Here is a 24,954-nt window from a genome sequence, read left to right as displayed (position 1 = left end):
GTTCTAGTAATTAAGATATTACTTTCCTACTTCCCAAACATCTATCTTTACATTTTGCGGCAAATTCTCATTGGATGCAAATGGCGTGGTTGAAACAAAGGGAAACAACTTTACATTTTTATCTATATTTATGTGTATTAAGCATTTTCGAAATGCACCGCTGAATTTGGTCTACAAAACACTGCAATGCGGTTTATTTTTTTTTTAATCTAAACAACCTTTTTGTTATATCCCATATTGATAAACTTTTAAAATAGATTATATTTGAAAATTAATCAATTTTCTATACAGATGTTTAACTCTTTGTTCACCAGCAATAAAGAACTTTTGATCACAGATCGAATCTTCCCAACCTCCTTAAAGTGTGACGCTATTTTACATTTTTCATATTTAAACATGTTCAATAGATAAAGCGTTTCTTTTCTCTGTTTTGCGTATACTTTATAAACCTATTATATATGGAATGAAAGGCTTATTTCAAATTTTCCCTCAAATTCTCAAACTTCTTTTCAATTTTTATGTATGAAATCTGAAATGCTCTATAAAATTCATCCATTCAAAACCAATAGTGTTCAATATGATATATTCATATTAAATACTCATTCAGAGTGCATATAACATGCATTCACACGAACTGAGTACCCAGTGACAAGATTTAGCCTTTCTCTACCAGCATCAACCATAAACATCGCAACTTTATGAAATTTATCACTTGAGTTAATTATTCGGTCCTTATTAATCAAAACAGTTCTCTAATGACAGCGCGATCGACTATTTGAACCCATTCCACCTAGGAAAAAGGGGCATAATTTTACCAAAATACAAGCTTTATGAACTTGCAGTGAAAAGGTCACCTCCTCCTCCCAGTGCCAAAGACATGTGTGAAATTTGAGAGAATTTCGGCCAAGTAGTTTTTGAGATACCTACTTACATGCAAAACTTTAATGATTTACATTTAAGTTAAAAAAGGGGCATAATTTTGGCAAAGTAAACGCTAGAGATTAAATGGTCAGCGCTACGACATCAACTAATTCTGTAAGTGGAACACCCAATGCGTTTGAAACGTCGCCGTGTATTGTTTTCTGTGTTTTCCGGTGCTGCACGACGAGGTGTATCTATGTTAATGACCATATGTATCTATGTTTAATGCCTCAAATATTAGTTTAGCCCAGGAATCGATTCCCATTCACAAACAACTTCTACTGAAAGCGTTTTACAACATCGGGAGAATGAAAGCATTGTAATAAACGGACAGACCATCTCCCCAAGGAATTTTATTTTATCGGTTTTACAGTGTAAAAATGGAAGGAGAAACATGAAACTAAATATTTAAACAAGACGTTTGTATATTGCCCTGCGCTGTCAGCTCCACATAAGCTTTTGTCAAAACTTGTGTTGCTATAGGTCCATTCGACGTACTATATGATATGTGTACAAACGTATAATATAGCGAAGATTTTGTATACTACCTAATGTACTGCTATTTGTATAAAGACATGGTTTTAGAAAAAGATATGTTGCTGAAACCTACCACAACGCGCCTTTCCATGCCTATTTTAGTCAAACAATGAAATAGTAAATACAGTTTAATCTCGGTATCTTGAATTCCAAGGATCGGCGTATTTAAAGTCGACTAAAATGGTCTTTTGTGCAAGTGGTTTCGAGACGGAACTTAAAAAAAATGACTTTGAGATAGCCGAAATTTTGAGATAAGCGAGTTCGAAATGACGTATCAGATAGACGCATACCGATACGGTGTTACGTTGGCAAAGGAAGGATACGTTGCAAGAGCACGACTTTCTCGTGCTCAAAAGTTGTTACGTCATTTACAAGTTAAAATAGTACCTAGATATAGGTCTTAAACGGAAATCAGTTACAGTTGACGTATTTTCAGTTTTTGCTTCGTATACAGGCGTAGAGGGCTGACAACACAAAGAACAAGCGGAAGATTCTGGTGACAGTATAAATTTCACAGAGTTGTCGTTCCTGAAATCCTGAAGCGGAAGAACACCAACTTCTTACAGAATTTGGTAAAGACTGTAGTCTGACTTTAAACAAGACATGATTTTGTGATTTTTATGCTGATGATCTTCTTGTTACGCGTTGATTTTGTACTATCTCTAACGTCGTATCGTATTTTATCATACAATCCGCGTATTTTACCATCATAACTTCGCTTCAGGTGAGCTAATAATGGAATAAACGGGACTCCGTAAAGCAATATAAAACAGGCAGATATCGCTTTTGTTTCACCGATTCTGGCGTGAAACTCGATGTGTTTTCAACAGAAGACTGGGATCACGATAACCATCAAACACTGATACCCAACACACAGACAACAAACCATCATAGAAAACACTTAATTTATATCACACTGTATTCTGACAATTTCCTGCTCACAAAATAATCGAAGATGAAATAGGAAGGGTAGACATCAATAAATACCACATTATCCACGACGGTCAATGCTAAAATGAAAATAAAATGTGCTAATATTTGTCCAACTATTGCAGTTTGTTTGGACAGTTATTGGAATCGCCTATCGTTTAATGTGAAAAGTGAGACAATATTTATATACGAATCAAAGACACGTGCACAGGAAAGGCATGGCATAATGATTGATCTATTGTGTTTAATAATTGTTAGTTACAGCTATACTGCATTTATCAATATATTTCGTATTTTAAATCAACAGAAGAAGCACATAACACTCGGGAAGAAAATCCCAGGGATTGACGAGACTTGTATCAATATAATGATCTATGATACCTCACTGTTTGACTGTTTGTTCTTGAGTTATACGGTAATTCCTTTAATATGTGTTGTCTACCTATCAGTTTAGAATAGAATGAAATGCCACTTGATAAAAAAAATGAATGAAAAAGAAAAACACATACAAGATCTGTGTCTTGTCACAACGAGTACTGGGGTCTGATCGATCGCTATTGGCGAAATTATTGTTCACTTATCAAAACGTCACTGGGATGAAGCGGCGGATACAGTCAGTTCTTCGGCTTGTCTTTTCCTCTAAATGTGCCATTTAATCAGTTTTTTCCACCCTGTATTTATGCAGATTGACAAGGAAAATTTGTTTACCGTGGATTGATATCGATACAGGGAATGATACTGTCCGCCCGGGATTGATATAGATGGAAAGTCCATCCCGAAAAGGGGTCGAGTTTATGTCTGCCCTGGACAGTGGTGAAATTATGTCCGCCTCGTATTACAAAGATGGACAAGGATCGGATAATGTCCGCTTCTAGGCTGAATTTTATATCCGTGATGGACAAGGATGAACTTGCAATGTTACTCCCTTGCTTTAATTTACTTATCTAATCTCAATAAGGAGAATTTTAAGGACCGCCACCGACTTTTATCTACATAAACTCCGCGCCAGATCTACATTACATAATGTATGAAAATTAAACAGGCACTTTGAACTTTATGTTATCGTGTAATATTGAAACAAATGTATCAAAGTCTAATTTAAATAATTTACATTTAAACATCCTCCCTCTCCTGTATACCGAACAGTTTCTACGGTAGCGAATAAGGGCAATAATTTTATTCATGCTATATACAAGACACATTGCAAAATAAAAACCAGCACGTGAGTTCAAATATCTAATTAACAATACCTAATGTTTTCAGTCGACACTTAATTCTAAATCGACCCTTGCAACACAACCTCTTTAGAATTCTCGGCTTGTAAATGATAAACAGTGTACATTATATACGTTGTACATAACGACTATACACAGTTCATTCTTCTTAAACCAATTAATCACATATACTATTAACTAAGTGCATCTGTTCACAGGTAGCCAGGAAGACAGTTGATAAAGTCAACGACCTCGGTTTGAAAACAAAAAGATACTAACATGCCCGCTGACAACTATAGTACAGTAAAGACCACCTCCAAATAACGGCCACTATACATGACCTGTTTGTAAAATAGCTACTATTTCATATTCCCGATTAAATACACATAGCATAAAATTACCTGTACCGAGAGATCACCTTCCAATAAAGGTTACACTTCATTTCCCAAAGGATGGTCTTTACAGCAGATTTGATTACATTCTGTGAACCTTTTTTTTTAAGTTTACAAGTGATAAAGTATATCTTATATGTTTAAACAACGTAAAAGCACTGCAGCTGCAGACGTTAAAACAAAAGGAACAGTGTTATAGTATGTATAAAGTACTGTGAAATCATGTATAATAGGCAATCATGAAATGTTTTCCAAAATTATCTCATGGGGGCATTCTATGCCATTTAAACCTATTAAAATTATAATAAATTTTCTGTGATATGACAGTGATAGAAAATATTGTTCTCGTTTATGTTTATGAAAATTTAACAAGACGTGTGCGAGTCATAATTCATTTTTTCATTCCATTAAACAATTGTTTTTGACTGGTTTATGGTTGCTTCAATACCAATAGCTGCGAAGAAATAATAAAATTTTAATGATTCTCTAAAGCGTGTCCCGTGAATGATTTTCTGGGTTTATTATAGGTGTGCACCTACATAATGTTTACTTTAGAATGTCATTGTATTTCAATTTATTCACTGAAAACTAGGCCGTTACAGAAAATTCAAATTCAGCAAAATTTGAAATGTTGCTTTTCTCCCCCTCTTCCGAACAATGTTTAGACAAGTGTTGTTTTATTTTTGACAGGACACATTTATTTTATGTAATCGTCGTAGGTCTCCGTACCCCTCCACCCGCCCCCATACACTCACCTACCACCCCATAAAGAAAACGCGCACAGGTGCACAGAACAACTCATACAAAACTCAAAGTTTTATATGGTTTTTGTCAGAGCAATGACTGTTATTAACATGACACAACAGCATTACTTTTACATCCGTTATAACAGCTGCCCCCAATGACCTAAAATGATGTTGTCCGGTGGTGGCAGGGGGGGGGGGGGGGGAGGGGTAAATGGAATCGCATATACGAACAACAATTAACCTCACGGAAATCAGTCTCCGAAACTGTAGGCAGTATAGATCGATAAAGGAATAGATACTAGATACAGACGCAGATCATTAATTCTTTATTGCTCCCCCACTGCCTTACAGAATTATGTTCATAAAATTCTCCTCGCTTTCAAATGACAAACTGTGAGTTTGTAGAACAATAACTATAAAAGTATAGAACTTTCTATTCCTGTCCAAAAGACACCAATAATGGAACGGTTACTGGATCACTTTAAATAGCAGTCATAGTCTCGAACAGAACGTTAGTGGAACGGTTTTCAAAAGAGAGCGTTTGTGAATAAAAGATCTGTCAGACTAAAAAGAACATTTATGCATGGAACGGTTGTTGAACCAGTCCAAAAGAGAGCGTTTGTGAATCAAATATATGTCAGACCAAAAGAGAGCATTTATGCTTGGAACGGTTGTTGAACCAGTCCAAAAGAGAGCATCTGTGAATCAAATATAAGTAAGACAAAAAGAGAGCGTTTATGTGTGGAACAGTTGTTAAACCAGTCCAAAAGAGAGCGTTTGTGAATCAAATATATGTCAGACCAAAAGAGAGCGTTTATGTGTGGAACAGTTGTTGAACCAGTCCAAAAGAGAACGTTTGTGAATCAAATATATGTCAGATCAAAAGAGAGCGTTTGTGAATCAAATATATGTCAGACCAAAAGAGAGCATTTATGCTTGGAACGGTTGTTGAACCTGTCCAAAAGAGAGCGTTTGTTAATCAAATATATGTCAGACTAAAAGAGAGCATTTATGTGTGGGACAGTTGTTGAACCAGCCCACAAGAGATCGTTTGTGAATCAAATATATGTCAGACCAAACGAGAGCATTTATGCATGGAACGGTTGTTGAACCAGTCCAAAAGACAGCGTCTATGATTTAAATAAAACCCCAAGCATTTACCAGTATAAACGAGAGCGTTTGTGAAACCAAGACCATTCAGTCAATTTGAGAACCTTAACGTAATGGTTGATGTGCAGTCAAAAAAGAGGCAGGTTTGTGAATCATATTCTGTGTCAAGCGACCGTTTATAGAAAGGTTGATGAACCAGTACACAAGAGAGATGGTGTTTTTAAAAGAATACCGCTTGTAATTCAAATTCTGTGTCAGTCTAAAAGATGTCTGTAGTTTTTATTTAACAATTGCTACCGGTGTAAGGAAAGCGTTTATGGACTGTACACCGTTCAAGTCTAGAGGAGTCATACCAGTCTAAAACTTAGATAGCAGCTGCCAAGGTCTAAAGACCGCATTTGCTTACCAAGACTGCCCCAGTCTTGTGAAACTTTCAGTCTATAACGGAGTCAAAATGAAGGTAATTAATTAAGATAGTTTGATTTGTTTTTTATCACTTTGTGAGCAAATGAACACGGACAAAATAGTCATGCAAATATTAATCTCATGTTTGCGCTTACAATTTCTCATGGTTGGCATAATTCTAACCTAACTGTGGGTGGGGAAATATGAGGATCTAGACGTCTAAGAGTCAACCAGGAAATGTGTCTGAGTGATATCTGTTTGTTTTAACTTGACAGGGCACTGTATCATACGTTATGAAAATTATTGAACAGTTTCACGTTACTAGACTTCAGATAAACATCCAAATATTAAATGATTAAACAGAAGAAAAAATCTTAAGAGATCTGAAAGTCATAGAGAGCTTAGATCAGACATAATTCGGTTAAGGGGTTTTGAGAAGGCTTAATTAAAACAGGAGTCTTAACTGAAAACCGCAACTTCATTCAAACATGAGACTTAACTAAATTGAGCCAAGAGACTTAACTTAGGTGTTGAACCAAACAATTATGTTCTTTGGTCGAAAATAAAATGGTAGTAAAATTGAAATTCGTGCATTTAACTTGTGCTGACAAAGAAATAAATCTCACGATAGAAATCATAAAGTGTAATTGGTTAATGGGCCATAGCGAACAATGTAAGCATGCCGCATCAAATATAATCCAAGACTCGCTGACTGTGTACAGGTATCCAAGAAACCAGTTTTCAGAAAAGATGTATAAAACAATGAAGGTTTAGATATATTTTGTAGATTACATATGTGAAGCTATTGTTTCATTAGTATTCTATTGATACAGGTATCATGCAGATCTATACACATGATATACCACTTGAAAACGTCTTCAAAATCGACAATCTGGTGGGACTTGCATAGCATCAAAATACTATACTTCAAAGTGGAAACCAGTTTCATGACTCAATCCTATTGGCAGTTTCTGAGCAAATTCTTGAAATTGACCAATGGCAATGTTGCTTTTAGAGACTGGCTTTTAAGCTCAGTTTAATGATTTGGAATCCTTGGTAAAGGGTTATGAAAGTAAGATCGAAGACAGTGTAGTCTAAAATCTATAGCATCTGACTGTTTTGGAGATGAGAACAGTTTTACAGTTGACTAACGGCGAGGCTAGAATCAAATCAGAAGACCTGGAAGACTTCGTGCCCTAACCTAACTCCATGACTGTAGAATTAGGCAAATTAAGCAGGTAATCATGTATGTTTTGATTCGTGAAGATAAGCTTGTTAAAGTTTTCAAGTGTTTTGATACGCTTCAATTGAATCCTAAACTCCATATCCAAATCTCTGTCTGGAAAAGCTGTTTAATCAAATAAAATAGACTAGAGCCACTAGAACAAAACAGGTCAAAATCTCACAAACAGGATATTTTAGTTTTTATTTCTGTGAACGTCAAAGACAAAATGTATGTGTCACGTTTAATATGGCTGTACGCTGTCCGTTAGTTTTAATTTTGTTCTGTCCTAAACCGTTTAAGTTCTTGAGGATAAACTTTCATTATATAAATTAATGTATATTTTTCAATTAATCGTTATTTCCAATCGGCAGCATACGAAAGATAAAATGCACCCTCATCTTTCAAAAGCATCTTTTACTGTTATTGTTAAGACTGTCAAAAACTGAAACAAATCTCGGTACGATCTCATTATGCAAATTTTGCTGTATTACATGCATGTATTAATATTCATACACGTGCATGCTAATATTCTAATTTGTTTGATTGATAAATATAATCAAAGGTCGTCAATCACACACTTGTATCTACTGTTATGCACATAATATTATCTGAGCCGTGCCATGGGAAAACCAGCATAGTGGGTATGCGACCAGCATGGATCCAGACCAGCCTGCGCATCCGCGCAGTCTGGTCAGGCTCCATGCTGTTCGCTTTTAAAGCCTATTGGAATTGGAGAAACTGTTAGCGAACAGCATGGATCCTGACCAGACTGCGCGGATGCGCAGGCTGGTCTGGATCCATGCTGGTCGCATACCCACTATGTTGGTTTTCTCATGGCACGGTTCATCTGTGCCGAAATTTATTTCCTCGTAAGAGTCCAAATTTTAATGTTTAACTTCAAAACAACAGCTTCAAGTTGAGACAGATTAAATACAGTTTAACCTTGATCATGTGACAATCGTTGATTAAGACAGTGTCAGCGTAACAGAAATACAAAATAATGCGTCCTATTACCACATTATGGCCGTCTTTTTTTTTTACTGCTCTTGAAGACAAAATATATTCGCGAGATGAACCAGCGCCAGGAAATGAAGAACATTCAAAGCGAGGTTTAGAGCCACACCGGTGAGTGACAAGTAATTTTGAAGTCCTAGAAACCAAGTGCACGGATGAAATTAGCGGATTTGTAAATCGGAAAAACGCAAAAGCGATCATAGCCCAATCTGACTAAAGTACTTGATCTTCTAAACGAAGATCTGAGAACGACCCATTCACATTCGTCTTCTGTATATTTTGGATTTCCAGTATTGCTATTTTTATTTTATCCAATCAGACGACTTGTTCGAATGTCAAAGAGTAAGAAAAATGTGCTGTCATTCCAGGGCTCGAACCCTGGACCCCTCGCTTACGAAGCAAGTAGCCTACTGACTGAGCTAGCCGGCTATCTGATACATTACGACATAAGAATTGTAAATATCAAAAGTCAAGGCTACATGTAGATTTGCAAGATGTTGTAAGTTAGGCTCTGATTGGCTAGCGAAAGGGTCGTCAGAACGAGGCTATGAATAGGTCGTTCTCAGATCCTATGCGTAGCGTTATAGGAGATGTACTTTAGTCAGATTGGATCATAGCCGTTCGTACTTTCACTGTCATAGAGATTTAAAACAGTTTTGATTATGGAGATTCAACTGTGCAGTCGGATGCGACTTTTTTACTCCCAAACATGACTAAAACAAACATTTTACACGAGACACATTAATTAGTAATCAATTTTGAACTTTTTTTTTCATTCCTGTGTTTTATTTAACGACCTAAGGCAAAAGAAATAAACATTTAAATACTCATCAATTCACAAATTTTACATGACTAAACGAAATGTACATAAACTGCTTTATTAAACAGTTCAGTTTTATCTATATGTGACACAGGTGTTATTTGACTTATTTCTGATTTTTTTTTATTACTTTAAAAAAACTGTAAATGGTCTTTACTGCAGTTTAGTTATTACCTACGGAGACATACGAGAGTAAAGACCACACTGGTTTGGGACAATCTGAAAACAAGTTTCTTCTTAAAAATCTATCTTTAGCCATAAACAAATTAAGTGAAAACATTTCCGAATAAAAAGATGATAGTGCATTTACAGTACGCATTGTACTTGTCGGTCTTTAGGTCAGTGGTGACAATGTTAATGACTATATGGTAATTTGGTAAATGAAGAGGTTGTCAAATTGTGCTTTAATGAAGACATGTGTTTTTTCTTCATCTGTCTGATATTAGACTGGTTATGCAGACAGTCTACGTAAGCTTAAAAGGGTGGTCAATTTGGTATTGAATTATTATGGGTAAAATATTTAATCTTTCAATCATTTTACACCACATAAAATGTCTGTTCTATTGTATTTATGTCATAAATTGGCTGGCCTCTTTGAAAAGCCGATTTAATGTATCCAAAAGTTCAAATATACAAAACCATCTCTAATCACTATATTTCCCCCAAATCGGATCTAAATGGATTATCGCATAAACTTAGGTAATACCGTTTCGTCTACATTATAACTACAAAAATGTTGATGTAAGACAAATATTCCGTGTCCTTATAAATACTGTTCTATAGACTAGTTCTAAAAGACGAATTTTCCCAAATGTATTTACAACTGTTTTAAATGTACGTTAGTTTGTTTTGCTAACTAGATTTCCCAACATAAAGTAAGCCAGGAAACCAAACAAGAGCTGTTGGAGGACACTGCGGCTACGCTCGACTGAAGTAAAGTCCAGCAAATTCAACAGCCTTGTCAATTAAATGAATATACAACGCCTAAAAGGGTCATAATTTTGTAAAAATGCAAATTAAAGTTAAAGAACCTATGCACTGCATGTCAGATTATCACAGTGAACAAGTGTGTGAAGTTTCAGTCCATTTCCTATTAGTGGGTACTGAGACCAATTGCTAAGTCGAAAAAGGCGCATAATTTTATAAAATTGCAGAGCTGTGGAACCTATGCGCTGCATGTCAGACCATCTCAATGAACAAGTGATCCATTCCCATTAGTGGATACTGAAATACCAGCTTACATACAATATACAAAAACATAACCAAATCCGTACGCCCACGCCAACGCACGGGCGAGCCCAATAGTATTAACTATACTTCGAATAGTCGAGCTAAAAGTAACAATTTTTTTTTTCGAAATGCATTCTTGATAAAGTATGAATGATTGAATTTAAGACCAACGAAACCTTCTTTCACATATCTACAAATCAAACTACGACATTGTGCCAATCGCCTTGATTTTGTACAGTCACATCAAAACAAACGACTGCACTCTGCAGGAATGCATATAAACAATAGTAAGTGACAGTTGAAATGTCTAATTGCTTCGTTTTGAGACACCTAAGGAAAGTTTAATTACGAAGAAATTCAAAAATGTGTTCGCAACTCATTCCCACGTCAAAGTGTAGGCTATTGTTAAAGTAATAAATGTCAATTTAAAACCACACATATCATTATTACAGAGCGTTATACTTTGGGTCCTCTAAAATATTCCCAAAAGATTAGGTTGTATAGCTACCGGAACGCATTCTTCAAAAACTCGAGCAGTCAGCATCACGGGGGACTCTGTGAAACTTTGCAGACATCTGCCTTTAAATATTTTATAAGGCAAGGAGAAAAAGAGAGGATTGACACAAATCAATGACACAGGAAAGATCGAAAACAGTCTTGGAATTATACGTAGAAGGGAAGAATGCATTGCGATCGGTTCTCTTCCCCTATTTACGGTACTTTAATTCCTGAAATCGCTCGCATATAAACCCAAAGCCGAACCAAGAGCGACACATGGAGACTGGTTTGGGTACATGTTTTATTTTTTTATTTTTTTTTTGTTTTTGAATATCCGAGAGAAGATATTTTTGCAAATGTGTTGACATGAATCCGTTCTAACAGGGTTTACAAGTTATAGAAAAGTCGTACCCAAGTCTAGAAAATTCGTAATTAGTTGTCTGTGTGTGAACTGACTTTCCAGTTAGTAACAAGAGTAAGTGGTGAAAATGATCTCTACATAATGTTATCATTGCGTGATAGCATTGCCATCACTCACGCGCTGCAACCTAATCCTGAATTAAGCAGACCAGTCTCAAAACTCCAGCATCTAATTGGCTGTTTCTGAGCACATATTTGAAACTGACCAATAGCAATGCAACATTCTGAAACTGGTCTCAATTCCCCCAACTCTGGTTCCAATTTTTCTCCACTCATACCACCATCACGTTCAGCGCGTGACGAAAAAAAGGCGGGAAATCGTACGAATGTTTTCCAGCTGTTTTATATATAATGATAAGAAGACGAACTGTTGTTTTTACTGCAAAATTACTTCGAAGACTGTAACAATTATCCATAATTCAGCAGGAAGTTCGGGCTACTGCAAACAAGATACGACTGTTTCTACACTAAAGTAAATGTTTCGGCCTGAAACAACAGTTCGAGAAACAGGTAGGCACGAGAACATGTCTGCTATCTCGACATATGTTTGATACACGCATGAGATAATTGTAGATTTCATCAATGATAAAAATCTGCAGGATACAGGGCTTAAAAGTTATACGAAATGCTTCAACAGCCTAGAAAATTTTGCAAGTAGGTTTCTGCTCATGTCCATTTTGTAACTTACGGAGTTTATAATAATAAAAAAAAGTATGGGATAGAGGCTAAGAAGGGAAATCTTCAGCAATAAAACTAAGAAACCGAAAGTGAGGAACCGTAGCGGAATCGGCCGCGGATTCTCGACGCTGAAGATTGAATCTATTCATTCTCTGCAGCCATGCCAGTCTTTTAATAACACTCCTTGTGGTGAAGGGACTTATTATTTATATGAGGTGCACTCTACATGGAAAAAGTCTTAAACAATTTTGAAAATGCCTAGAATGCAATTGGTTGATAAAGTCGGTCAGACATTACGCGTATTTTGTTACATGTCCCTTAGAAATCGAAAACATAAAGTGGCCTATTTACATATCTCTGTAAAATAACCGATCTTCTTCCAAAGTTATAACAAACCCAGTCTCAGCATGTAACCTTGCAACTGGTCAGATTCAAGTAGTCCAACTTATGTTGGAGTTTACAGACTGAATTTTTCATACTAGAACCTAATATTATAAGACAATCGTCAAAATAAAAAAAACAGTTTCTGACTTTAGACGCTCATTTGAATGATAATGGACGTATGTTGCGTCTTTTTTTTTTCGTTCAAACGTTTCTTTCTTATTTCTTACAAGGACAAAGTAACATACTTCTGTCAAAATCGTTTAGCAAGAGGGAGAGAATTAAACATATGTCAGTAATTAGGTAATTGATCAATTATTGCAATAATAACGGAGGATTTGTCCATATGGCACGACCTTCTGTGAAATGAAGACATCTTCTGCCTGTTTGATCTCATAATTTTTACTTTCTCCAAGACAGGTGGGCACATTAAATTATTCATAACTTCAGTTTTATGACCAGGTTAATTACCTTTAATTACCCAGAAGAAAGAATGGAGGGGGGCCATTTGACCGTTTCTTCAGTTATACATAGATAAATAGCAAAATGAAATGATATGAATACATGTGAAAGTGCCGAAGAGGTTTGTTAACATTCAAAAATCAAATGTTTAACTATTGAACACTCCGTCAGGAACACGGAGCGGTGTTTCAGCTACTGTTTGTAACTAAAATGAGCACGGCTGAAATGCGAGGCAAAAAGTGGCGGGAAAAGGTGATATTCACTGATGTGCATTCACTTTTTTTCAATCATTAATGATACAATATATATTTTCTGCTTTTAGCAGGTTTACCAGGCTTTCATGAACTCATCCTCTAGAAAAACAGACACACGGTAGCAAAGTTTATCTGCAATGCTTGATTAAAATATCAGATCCAGAGATCTTCAATTTCAATGGGAAACGCGATAAAATTCCTCATGAGGTCAACCGACCGTTTCATACTCTACACTATAAAACTTCTCCTGGTATATATTCCGTAAACTTTGCATCTTTGTGTACAAAGAAATTCAACTGAGAAAAACTCTCAAACTATAGCTTTGTACATGCCACACTTAACCTCTTAAACTATAGCTTTTTACATGCACACACTTTTATCTCTCAAACTATAGCTTTGCACATAGCATGAGATTCGCTTCTCGTCCCCGTCACCCCAGTCTTAACTGGGGTTTGCAGGTGGCCATTAACTTTAACGTCTTTAACTTATAACATTGGGACATTTTACGCAATACAATCATAAGCTAACAAAGCCTGAACCTAACGGTAGCGCGGGGAATTGCTATAGGATCAAACTCACAAAATGAGGGGTTAACGAGCCAATCATGTATCAGATTACTGCATTTTTTCTCAAATACGGAATAACAAATATCAGAATAAAAAAACAACAAACTTGACAACAACCGCACCCTTAATAGCATACAATCGTGTATGGGAATCAAATTTATGGCCGGTTTTATTTCTTTTTAATTTATCAACAAAGTGTGCTCTCCCTTTTTTATTGCTGGTACATTAATGGCTCATTAATGGAATCATCTTGAAACGTCGTTTGTTAAATATGATTTCATTAACCCAACACTGATCAATCGTTATAATTAATCGGATTTTGGTGGGTAAAAACGTGCCGTCGTCGCTGTGTCTAATTTCATACATGGCAGTATAAAGAAATGCATTTTCTTTAATTACTGGGAAAGAACAGCTCATATTTAGATATTTACTAGTATAACATTGCAGACAGACGGTGTGGTATAGAACAAAACCGGTCTATGGACCTCGCTGACCATGTGGTTAAGGTCGCTGGCTTTCAAACCTTGCCTTTGAGTGTAGAGTTCTACATGTGAGGAAGCCATCCGGCCTGGTGGTTCTCGGATCTTCCTCCATCATCGAAAGCAGAAAATGTCCTTTTTACCTCGCCCTCTTCCGATGTAAAAGTAAGTTTAGTCTGACACCTTCAGTATCGCAATTTACTTTAAATGCATGTGATCGAATTAAAGCACGAAAATCAAGTAAAAATCGACTTTACATAAAAGTATTTCTGTCAACCTAACAATTCGCGGAGTAATTAACATATCATAAAATCTTTGAAACAAAGACATTTTAACGCCTTTTTAATTTAAAACAAATGGGGTGTCGTCAACTGGAGAACTTTAACAGAGGTTTATGTTACAATAACTGATAAAAGACAAAAACGTGAAATATTGATTGTTTTATGCAAATATGATTAACAGATCAGATAACTCCACCATTACAGTAATAATGTAACATATCTTAGTACGATCTGCTGCGCTGGCGCGCGCAAATGTCAATCAAAAATTATGTTACATCCGAGGTGTTACGAATAGTTATCGGTATGCTACTCGAACTGTAAAATTCAGATTTATTTTTTGTTTTAAATTATTTCAAAGACCAAATGCGTGCTCTCCAGGTCTAAGAAAATGCACTTCACGTTTTTTTCTTCTCGAAAAGCCCTTAAAAACTGGATATAAAACAGTCTCGTTTACTTTACGGTTATGTCAGACTACAGAAGTTTTTAAAGAAATTACTAGATTTACGGAGACTGTAGGGCATGAAACGTCGAAAAATGTAACAATTACAGCCGAGGAAGAATCAAGAAAATTAAAGTGTTCTTACAAACAAAATTTGATATAAATCTTGTTACTCTCACTGACTGTAATCAATTGCGGGAACAGAATCTTTATGCTTGTCATAACCAGTAGTCAACTTCGTGAAGAATCAAAACGATCAGAGCAAAAACAAGAGAATCAGAAATCTTTCTATTAATTGAATAAACAGAAAATTTCCAAATTACACGCTTAAGATAGTTCTGTCACAGAGACGTTTTCCTTTTCCTCTGAAAGGGATACGATTAGTGTAATTTGCTAGGGGAACATTAAAGCTATTTGCATTACCGTGTAAAAAAGTTTTCGAAGATTTCTTACATTTTATATAATCCTGAAATACCGCTCGCAGATGATTTCAAATGTAAAAACACTCTCTAATTTGTGTTAGTATTGTCAGGACCAGTCCCAGAAAGCAGCCATGCCATTGGCTAACTTCAAAAACGTGCCAAAAATCAGCAAAACAGATTCTAGTGTTTTGATACTGGTCTTCAAATTTTATGATATTTGCAAAGTTTGATTTATAAACGTTTATTCATGACATCATTGATTAAGAATCAATGAAAGTAATGGAGGAGTGACGTGTTCATTACTGGCAAACGACAGTTTGAAGTTCTAATGTGGATTGCAGCATTGAAAATGGTGGGTGGAATGATGGAGATTCCTTTTACAACGCCCGGTAAAAATTAAAAAAGAAACTTTATAATCATGACCTAAAGCTTTAGAATTGATGACGGAGACGAGTCTCCAAATTCTGATTAGCCATTGGTCAATTTAAAAAATGACTGAAACAGCAGGTGCTTTAGCTTTGTGACTGGTTTCCAAACTCAGTTTTGTAAGCTTGGCCCAATGATCTAAAGACTTGAAACCAGTCTTAGAGTGCTGTTTTACCATTGGTCAATTAAAACGGTATCTAGGACCAACCAATCAGATGCTTGTGTTTTTAGCTTCATCCTCACGGGTTTCCTTCAACTCGCTGTTAGAGTAGTTGACAAGACGAAACAAAGGTTTTCAATTTTTCAGAATGATGAGATCTACGGCAAAAAAATCAAGATTATCAAAGACAAACATTTGGGCGGATAGACATGGACACAAGGTAAAACGCAAGAGTGTTTATCATGCCCTTGGTCTGAATCAAACTTGAAATCTCTGCCTACATGAAACACACACGTTCTCCTAAACAAAAATTCTCTTAACAATTCAAAAGGAAAAAGCAAAATGTTAACTACGAGAAGAAATGAAAGGAATAGTCTGCATATACTAAGAAAGGAACTAAACTAACAATAGACCGATTGTATTCGTGGAGTAGCCTGCTCTAATCAGACATTTATTGATAGATTCTGTCAGCTGGGCAGATTTCTTTCGTTCCATAACGCACGCTCTCCTATCAAACAATATCATTAACACATTCAATAATTCGCCCAGCCAGAATAAGGCTTATCAGTACATTGAGTACATACCATAAATATTTATTTTCATGTCTTTTGTGCGGTAAATTAATAAAAACCAGGTAAACAAAAACCTCCAATAAATGTTCTGGCAAAAATGAAGCATACTGGGTCCGTATTTATCAATGTTTAAAGTATAAAACTTGTTGACTTAAGAATTTTCGTAGCTACAGATAGGTCTGCAATATGTCGTCAGTGTAAGAATGCTATAAACTAAGTTATGACAATTTCAATATTTGAATCGCACCATGAGGAAACCAACTTTGTGCATGTGCGACCAGCATGGATCCAGACCAGCCTGCACATCCGCGCAGTCTGGTCAGGATCCATGCTATGTTAGTTTTCTCATGGTGCGGCTCATTTGTAATTCTAAAGACTAAGTCAAGTTTCCGTCATTATACGTTGACGAATACTAGGGACCCAGTGCATCTAGAGGGTTTTTAGGCTTAGTAGGCTTAACTAATTCAATAAATGAATACAAAACATGCATCCTTCGGCCAGAACTGACTTCTGTCTGACAACCAGTCCCTCTTAAAATAAATTGCCAAAGTTCACCAATCTGTTTTTAACTGGTTCATCGCGTTTAACTTAATTCATTTATGATAAATTTAATTTCAAAACATGTAAATTGACAAAGTTATTCAGAATTTTGAATGTGCAAATGGGCATATGTTAGGGTTTCGCCGTCTTAAAAATTATTTCGGTTTTTAACAATACGATCGCCATATGTGGTGATTTTCAATTATCGAGATCTTATTCAATCGGTGTTATAACTATTAACACATTATCTAAAGAAATAGTGAATAGAGGTCGGGTAACAAGTGGAAGCGTACAATTAGCCCCTCTTTTCTAACTTTAAATTGCTCTTGATATTTCAACAACCATTTGTAATGGGAAAACGTTTTGTGTACTTTTACACAGATAAAATGTTCAAGTTTGAAGTCTTGATCAAAATATGCATTTTTCTGCCAACAGTATTACAAATTATACAAAAACATGTACATGTACTGAAGTATATTAAGTAAAGATACCCAATATTAGGGTTGTTTTGAACCAAAAAGTCCAAATTCATGAAATTATGTAATATCATGGGCCTAGAAAAGAAAAACTACTTTTACTATATACCTATATAAATTGTCAAAAATACTGCCTGCATGTTACATGTACATGTATGTTTTTGTGGTTGGGATGTTTGCAACTAGTCTATCAAAATCTGATAAAAGGTGTTAGCAAATTTATAACCTTGGAGTCAGACAATATTACACACATAAAAAGGTGTTATTTTGACAAACGTAATGCTTACAGAGTAAAAACAATCAACTTCAAGGCATAAATGTAAATCATTTAAGATATACCTTGTTTAATACAGCGTTATATGCATAAATGACTGAGGTATGAATAATTAGAAAGAATAATAAATATATCCAGTTTACATTCTCTCAAACGAACGAATGTAGTTTATCACCAAGTTTGACAGCGACAAGTCTTTCAACATAATGTTTGAAGTCAATAATAAAAAAAACTGCTGTCAATTTTACTTTGTAAAAGTTCAATATTACAACGGGCATGAGAAAATATCTCCCCCCTGAAGAAATACTGTAATATCGGCTATCTATTGCCTAAACGTACTGGCGTATTTATTGATTTGATTTCTGTTTAAGTGTTTTAACAGTCAAGTTTATAATACTTGTACGTTCACTTAAATGAAATATTGAAATGAAACGTTCAGTGAATACATGTATTTTACACTCGTGTTTTATATTTTCGTCTGTCAATGGTTTACCAAATCAATCATTCACTTTGTCATATAAATTGGTTAAACAAAGTCTCGTTAAATGTAATTAGCCATCAATATTAAAACTCATCCTGATCTTTATTCTCCTTTGTTTTACATGAAATAGCATATATATATATATATAAATAAATTATTTTTTAGCATAACTTCTGCTGAAAACACCTGCATTTTGTTTATATTGATTCCAGACGAGTTACAATAGGATAGAGCGGTAGTCTGACCTTAGATTTGAGTATCATTTTACACAATTAAATGCCTTTAAGAGTCATTTTTATTAAGTGTACAAATAGGCCGTAATCAATATGTAAGGAGTTGGTAATTTATTCCCTTATTAATTCTTTATTTCGATTTCATATGCAATTCGTGCTTCCATTCTGAAGTTCATATTTTAATTCCTCATGTACAGAATACGTTTAAAGATGGGTATTTTACACTGACAATTTATATATCATATCTTGTGAAGTGCAGATTAAATGTTTAACTAAATACGCCAGATAAAACTCAGTAGATTATTTTGTCGATAAAGTGTGTGAGAAATCAATTTATCATTTTTATGAACTTGAAATATCTAAACATTGCAATTTACAGCGATTTGTAAATATGCTACCACATTTTGTATGATCAAATATAATAAGCGTGTACAATGATGGGGTAACACAATACATGTTGAGTCAAACTAAATAGGCCTTTTAAAATAAGATGTTATAGTTTTCACGTTCTATCATTTCGTAGGTAACACAACTTCTCAAAATATGGAGGTTGTTTTCAGTATCACACAGAAGTACAACGCCACACCCTAGGTCAGATCAAAGAGTGAGTTTATTTTACAGAAGCATTTGTTAAATAATTAAACTATTCCGATCTCACCATCAAGTCTGAAAAAATAGGGACTTTGAACCATACAGTTTTATATATTCTATCAAGTGATAAACTAAAGAAATACATGTACCAAATATGCAGCAGAATCATATGTGAATGCTAAGGAAGAATTTAGATGTATACTTTTGTTTAAATAATCGTTAATACTGCGTATCCTTACCTCATCCTCAGGTGTCGTGTTCACAGAGTCCATGCTCTGGCTCAGGGCTATCGTTGTCTCCGAGTTGAGGCTCGAACCCTCACTGCTCACTGGCGGTGTCTTTATATCACCGTTATACATGATAGGGTCTATAGCGTACTGCTCTCCGGGATTCATGGAGACGGTTGTTTTTGAGTGCTAACAGTTCAAGATTTGGATATATAAACTATTCGCCTTTTCCCCCTCCAAATTACACACTTTATAAACGTATAGGAAAATCGATCTAAAGATGTTTGCTTTGCATGCAATAGAAATTTCCCAGAATAAAGATATCTTAACAAAGAATTAAGAAGTCCAAGTATCACACGAAATCGGTTAGTATAAAATGTATCCAAATATCAGACAATCACTGAATTACATCCTTACTCATTATTTCAAACGCTAACGGTATCTTCAAAAATCCTCGTGTATATATGAACTTATCTGATATACTTCTGATAAAAATTAATCTCCTTGAACCATCCCAAGTGCACACTGCTCAGAAATTTCCAGTTTTTTCCTATTTATACACTGAATAAATCTACATGTACATGTAATCGACAGAAAAACACGTCTATTTCATCTGTCGATGTTTTATTTTTACTCGCAAGAACCACGGCACGTATCTGACACGGATCAATGTTTATTTCACTTAATTGATTTCAAATCTTTGTTTATCTCGGGAAATGGAGAAAATATTCAAATATTCAACCAAAACCTCAATTTTATCGATAAAACATCAACTGTCCCAGTTAGAGTTTATTATATCAATCTTAGCTAAAATATGAACGAATATATCCAAAGTGCCATAAAATACACGTGCAGTTTGTAAACGTATATATAGTGTATTCCGTTCGTGCGTGCGTGCGCGTGCGTTTGAAAGACGTTGGGTTGTTTCTGAAACAAACTGTCACAAAATCCTTATGTGTTCCATGCTGTTAACAGAACTAAACTATTTCCAAGTTGCTCACTGTAAGCTTATTCGATAATACCGAATATTCTCCTCTCTTTTCATTTTGTTATTCAAATTAGCACAATTTTCTCATTGACATATGTCATGAATTAGCGAATCGTGGAATCTGATTGGTTCTCACGCTACAATGCTCCTCCCATATGTTTCCCAGTCTTATTTTCCAAAGAACCGTTATTTTTAAATTGCCGTATGTTTCCTTTTGGATGCGAAGATAAAAGTTCGTGTAGATATTTCACTCGCGGCTTAGAAGGCGAATACACTAAATAAAATATGACGGGTCAATATTTGAATACTGCACGTAGAATTAAATTTAAATCTTTAGAATTTATCGGATTAATGTTGGTTTTTAGTACAAAAGACGGCTTAGAGCCACTGTTGCATAAATAATCATCAAGTACACTAAAATTTCTTTTATATCACTTTTTGATCGAGTAGATCCTTATTGTTGTAGCGTATATATTTATCGTTTTATGTGTAACTAAATAAAATATTCAATAATGCGGAACGTAAGTTGAAAGGCAATAAAAACTGTTTTACACTTTTCATTGTCGCCCAATAACGGTGAAACGGTAGTTTAAACCATGATGTTCAATGCATATCTTCTCCCAATCTGTCTAGGCCACAGAGAAAAAATATAAGTTTCAGATAAGTATATACATATACAAGTAATGCGGAAGTATCTTCTATGCATATTAGTACTATTCACTGTTCAAACTTATAACACTATAACACGCCATGTCGGGACTTTTCTGTGTTATTAGCCGCAGCATATTAAAAAGAAAATATTAGCATAGAATGAAATCATTGAAAAACGTGTCTGGTCACGCAAAATAAACCGTCCTGCTGAGTGGCGTAAACTAATGGAATAGCTTGCAGGTCAATACTTAAAACTGTTGCCCAAGAACCGAAAAAAAAAAACAGTTTTATTACGTGACACCATCTTCTTATAAATGTCATAAATGTTCATACTTCTTCTTCAAGTTTTGATATAATCCCAGCACAATCTAGTGTTGAACTATAGACCGGTTAACAGCACAACTTATGGACCGTGGTTAATATTATACACTTATTGCATCGCTTACTGGTTGATAGTCTAAACTACTTCCCGGGATCAGAAAGGGAAATGGCTCCGTGGCCGATTGGTTAAAGTCCTCGAATACGAATAACTTTCTCCTCACTGATGTAGATGAGGGGCAGAGTATTATTATGTGAGGAAGCCATCCTGGTGGCTTGTAGAAAGTCGTTTATTTTACAAAGGTGCCCATTCAATCCTAAAATGATGCTCTGACGGGCACCTGAGATGTTCCTCCCACTAAAAGCTGGAAAGTAACCTAAGTTAAACCCAGCAACAATAGTTGGGGACAGTGTAGTTAACTCAGCATTGTCATAAAGTATATGTACCGTAGAGTGTCAAATATTAGAATACATTTAAGTTATTTTAATCTATCAAATTGTCTTTAAACACTAATAACTTGCACATCGAAAGAAACAAACATTTTAACTTGCGACATTACTTTGTCAACGCGACAAAACATAATCTTATGTGCGTTTTTTTAATGTGAGAGTGACTGTATGAACATACAATTTCTTCTGAAAACGGATTTCGAAGAACGGACGGATACAATCGAAATGACATGTATAGCGGAACCATGTTTCGAGTATATTTAAACGTGACGAAGATACGGTATCCTCTGAACCATGTCGATGTCGTCCGTCGCGCTTTGAGGTCGACGCACGACAATGCGATGCGACATCGTGACAATGCGACACGATACACGGCAATAATATCGTAGTGTCTTGTCACATTGTCGTCTTTCAAAAGTGCGATATTTCGCATTGTCTTGTCGCATTGTCGTGTCGCATTGTCGCGATGTCGCGTCGCATTTCATGTCGCGATATCGTTGTCGCATTGTTGTACGTCGACCTCAAAGCGCAACGGACGACTCACGACATGGTCCAAACAGGATTCCGTAGAGGTTATTGGTGTGTGCAATAATATCAAGTAGTTAGTCGATATGATGTTGACGTGCAAAGATAATACATGTCTTGCGGAATGATTGTGGAGTGCAAAAACGTCTAATGAATATTCTAACATGGCTCGAATTTCTAGTTAAACAAAGAAGGAAATCAAGCTCTGTATATTTTGTGATAAACAACGGCTGACGCGCGGACCGGTAAGAGAGCATTATGACTTCAATTATGACGTAAAATTGCCGCATGCCGCCCGATACATTACTACTCGGGTAAAATGAAGTCCAGCATAATATTCATTAAATATGTCAATGAGCATGTCAGAATGAAAACAATCAATGCCTTCTTGTGATTTGTCGTCTAATTTACCACGGTTTATCGTTCAGATGCTTCAGTATTTAACTGAGTTCAATTCCTATTCATCTGAACTCTGAACCATGGTAAATTAGACGATAAACCACTCGAAGACCTTGATTATTTGTTAAATAACCACTACTTAGTTGGCTGATTTCTGCCAGTTGGCGCATTTAAATAGCGCCAAGACACCACCACTATCCGCAAATTTCTCGTACTGATGTGTCTGTGCGGTGTGTTGGCGCTTTTGTAGGACGCCGGTGCACGCGAGAACGACCAGTATGCACGCCGATATGACAATTTAGGTATTCATGGTACTGGTGCGCTAGTTTGTCGTTCTGGTATGTTAGCGTTCTTCAAATGCGGCAACACCCAAAACGAAATGGCAAAAATCAGCAACCACACAATGCAGAGTGTGTGATATATTTCCATCCATTATAGGTATAAGTTAGATAATACATACAAGTGTGTTACCGGCTGGTATCATCATGCGCGGGGAAATCTCAGAGAACGTAATTTGGGTAGTAAACGAGCCTCGGAGAGTCGAGAGGCGAGTTTGCTGTCAGATTACGTTCCATGACATTCTCCCAGGCATGATGATACTGGTGATACTTGCCGGTAACACACGCGTGTGTATTGTCTAACTGATTTATCGCATGATTTAAAACAGTAAACTGAAGTCATTAATTTTTAAATACATGTATCTTAACTCTAAAATATTAAAAATATTTTCCCTCTATTGAGCCTCCCTAAGCACGAACTTGGAACACGGAAAAGATTCTCCCAAATAGAAGTTAAAGTTTAATCTGAACTATCAAGTTTAATTATTAGTAAAGCAGTTGGGATAGGAAAAACTTTTTTGACAACTGTAGTTTTTTCAAGTGGGAAGAATGTGAACTTTAACTCAAGAACGTTAGACTGATATGTATGTTTGTTTTGACTCATGCTTTTTTCTTAGAAAGATGTAATTATTTTATAATGTTGTTTGAATAGGTAGTATTTGAATGTTTAGTTGATAATGTATATAATGTTCAACTTTCCTTGGCCTAATTGTATTTACTATCAATGTAGTTATTGCTAAAGCGGCCAAAAGTGCCCACTTGTATAAATGTATTTAATGTAATTAGATAGCTGGTGATAATAAACTTGTTGCTTTTAAACAATCAACTATACCTCCCTGGTAATTTTATATAATTTTTATTTTGATTATGGATAAATATCTATTTTTATGATAATTAAAAGAATCAATGTGAAAAAAGATAGTTAACTGACTGATAGGCGGCACCGAAATAACACGTGACCTCTAGCTGTGACCTCATCACGGTTTGACGTCAAAACAATGCGACGTCGTACAAAATTTACCACAAAAAATGACCAAATGCTGCAGATATTTGTATTTTAAGTTTATACTTATAAGTAGGCTGGATTTAATAATAAAACAACTGTTGCCTTTTAAGTTCGGTGGATATCGCTTTTATCAGGTCGATAAATCCACATATCGACCTCATCAAAAGACAATAATTGTATATTAAAATATATCTATTTGTTTGAATTATGCATACATAGATCTTTTAGAGTATACATATGTAATAAGGAAATCCTATAATGTGTTTTAGTAAAAACACACGTGCCTTAAAATGTGAGCGATACCTGAGTGCAACGGAATTTAGAGCACGGCTAATCGTGGCGATACCAGCATTTAGTAAACACAAAACTTAAAAGGAAAATGCCGCAACATGCGAAAAAATGATATAAAAATGTAGCAACATTTTGGCTATTCGGACGCGACCGAGTTAGGACCAATTTAATTAATTTTTTTTACAACAAAGAATTTTTATTACATTCACGTTGATCGATGGTTATACACTTTATTAATTAAAATCATATTTTACAACGGATAGAAATACCGAGCACTGCGCATTGGGGTAATGGGCTAGCCGAATTACCGCATGGAAGGCAGAACGGGTATTTCCATCGAAGAAGGGCAAAAAACATGACTCAGTATTTCTTCACACGTATAAGTTAGCAAAAATCTGAGCGTATACTTTTCTGCAACCGAAATATGACCAAGAAGCAGTAGAATTAATTTTAGTACTTATAAGTAGGCGTAATAAATTAACGACAATAGTGCCTTTGGTCGAGTCGATATGTTTGGATTACGACCTATAAACAATTCCACTAAGTTCTTGTACACATATCGTACTAAACTGTATATGATCAAA

General features: G+C 35.5%; 1 protein-coding gene across 1 annotated transcript in view; it reads right to left on the bottom strand.

Moving 5' to 3' along the window:
* LOC123541935 (uncharacterized) overlaps positions 1-20,853 on the bottom strand; it is a 107,768-nt gene extending 86,915 nt beyond the window's left edge. Inside the window, exon 1 of the mRNA XM_053531249.1 lies at positions 19,417-20,853. Within this exon, the coding sequence (XP_053387224.1) occupies positions 19,417-19,572 (156 nt within the window). The 5' untranslated portion in view covers positions 19,573-20,853. The remainder of the gene's footprint in view (positions 1-19,416) is intronic.
* Between the last annotated feature and the right edge of the window lie 4,101 nt (positions 20,854-24,954).

Source organism: Mercenaria mercenaria, chromosome 19 (assembly GCF_021730395.1).
Source record: "Mercenaria mercenaria strain notata chromosome 19, MADL_Memer_1, whole genome shotgun sequence".
In the NCBI taxonomy this organism is placed as follows: Eukaryota; Metazoa; Mollusca; class Bivalvia; order Venerida; family Veneridae; genus Mercenaria; species Mercenaria mercenaria.
This window is presented reverse-complemented; position numbering and strand designations above follow the sequence as displayed.